The sequence below is a fragment of the Erigeron canadensis genome, chromosome 9, assembly GCF_010389155.1.
Source record: "Erigeron canadensis isolate Cc75 chromosome 9, C_canadensis_v1, whole genome shotgun sequence".
In the NCBI taxonomy this organism is placed as follows: domain Eukaryota; kingdom Viridiplantae; phylum Streptophyta; class Magnoliopsida; order Asterales; family Asteraceae; genus Erigeron; species Erigeron canadensis.
Window position 1 is genome coordinate 24,509,352 of NC_057769.1, and position 1,686 is coordinate 24,511,037.

The 1,686-nt window shown below is 34.6% G+C and overlaps 1 protein-coding gene across 1 annotated transcript; it reads left to right on the plus strand.

Annotated features, from left to right (window-relative positions):
- The first annotated feature begins 219 nt into the window (after nt 1-219).
- On the plus strand, nt 220-1,458 carry LOC122582938 (F-box protein At2g27310-like). The gene has a single exon (XM_043755368.1). It carries the CDS (start codon nt 268-270, stop codon nt 1,216-1,218), a length of 951 nt encoding a protein of 316 aa, XP_043611303.1. The 5' UTR covers nt 220-267; the 3' UTR covers nt 1,219-1,458.
- Nucleotides 1,459-1,686: the final 228 nt, after the last annotated feature.

Below are 1,686 nucleotides of genomic sequence, written 5' to 3' on the forward strand. Positions count from 1 at the left end.
GACAGTACTGGATTTTATTGTAGAGTAAGAATAGGATATATAAAATACCGTTTCAGAGGGAAAAAGAAAGGTATTCGCAACTTATAAATGTAAGTATAATAATAAGAAATGAAATCTTAGAGTAAAAGGACTGTAATTGGAATTATTAACTAATTTTATGTATAAAACAAAAATCTAATCCCCTATATATACGTACACCTCAAAAGAACATATATTGTTATCATAGACCAAAATTATAAAATAAAAACAAAGGGTAACACAAACTCTATGACAATCCCTGATATACATGAAGATATAATCAAAACACACATATTAACCAAACTTGATGGCCAAACACTTGTTTCAGCCGGATGTGTGTCATCAAACCTACACACTTTTTGTAGCGACGAAAAACTTTGGTCAAAAATTTGCCATTCCAATTGGCCGTCAACTGACCACCAAATAGTCACTAAAGCCGTCTCAAATTTCACCGCGGGCCACCGTTCTTTCTTCTCAGACACCTTTCCATCACCCACAAGCCACCTCACATCCACCGTGACGACATCACCTACGACCCCACAAATAATTTCTTCAGTAGATATTAAATATGACAATAAACTTATTTTTTCAAAAGTTGAGGTTACAAATACAAAATTTAGCGACTGGTTTGAAACGTCGCCGTTTCTTATTGATCTTTTAGAACCAAAAGAGATTGTCCCATGTGGTGTTGAGGTTTTTGGGAATGATAAGTTGGAGAGTATTGAAAAACATGTTACTTTGAGTTGGATCATGATTGACCCGACCCGAAACCGGGCGGTTAATGTGTCTAGTGGAAAGCCAGTTTTGGTACAAAGAAATTGGTTGACTAATGATATAGAGTTGACTTTTTCAAAGGTGATTTTACATGAAAATCAGCACGTGAGTTGTAATATACAAGTCACGTGTGGGGTGAATGGAGGAAATGGGGAGTTACACATAAGTGGGGTTAGTTTCATGGTTTTGGATATTGATGGGAAGTGTTTGAGTGGGAAGGATAGTATGGTCATTTTACAAGGGCTTATGGTGGTGTCGAGGCGGATTAGCGGAGGAGAGGAGGAGAGGGTAAGATATGATGAGTTTATTAAAATGAGGAAAGAAAGAAATGTGAAGAAGGAAAAGAAAGAGAGGTGGCTTGATTTGGCTTGTGTTACTAGTGGTGTGGCCATGTTCATGGCATTTTGGTCATTTGCTCTATGTTGATAAAGATTAAAGTTTCATTAGGAAAAAGATTTTGGAGATATATTGTTAAGGAGGCACATTATTAGATACCATTCTTTTATTGAATTCATTATTTTTTGGTGATATGAAATTGCGAGTAATTATAGATGAGAAAGAAGATGCGTGCTAGGTTATTTCGTTATTATTGTTGTGGTATTCTTATATTTATTTACCAGGTATTTTACCCCGCGCGTTACGCAATTAAAAAGATTATTTTATGCATTAGTAAATAATTATTCTATAAGTTTATTATGTAAAATTTGATTATGTTATAGTTAATGGTTAATTCTCGGATCACTCTAGTCACCTTTTGTCTTTTTTGACATGTCGATATCACAGTCACTTAACGTCTTAACCTGCTATAATGATTACACACCCCTTTCTGAGAACATTTAACCTAAGATATTTTGATATCATCAACACCAAATGTAGTCATATAAAATACACATA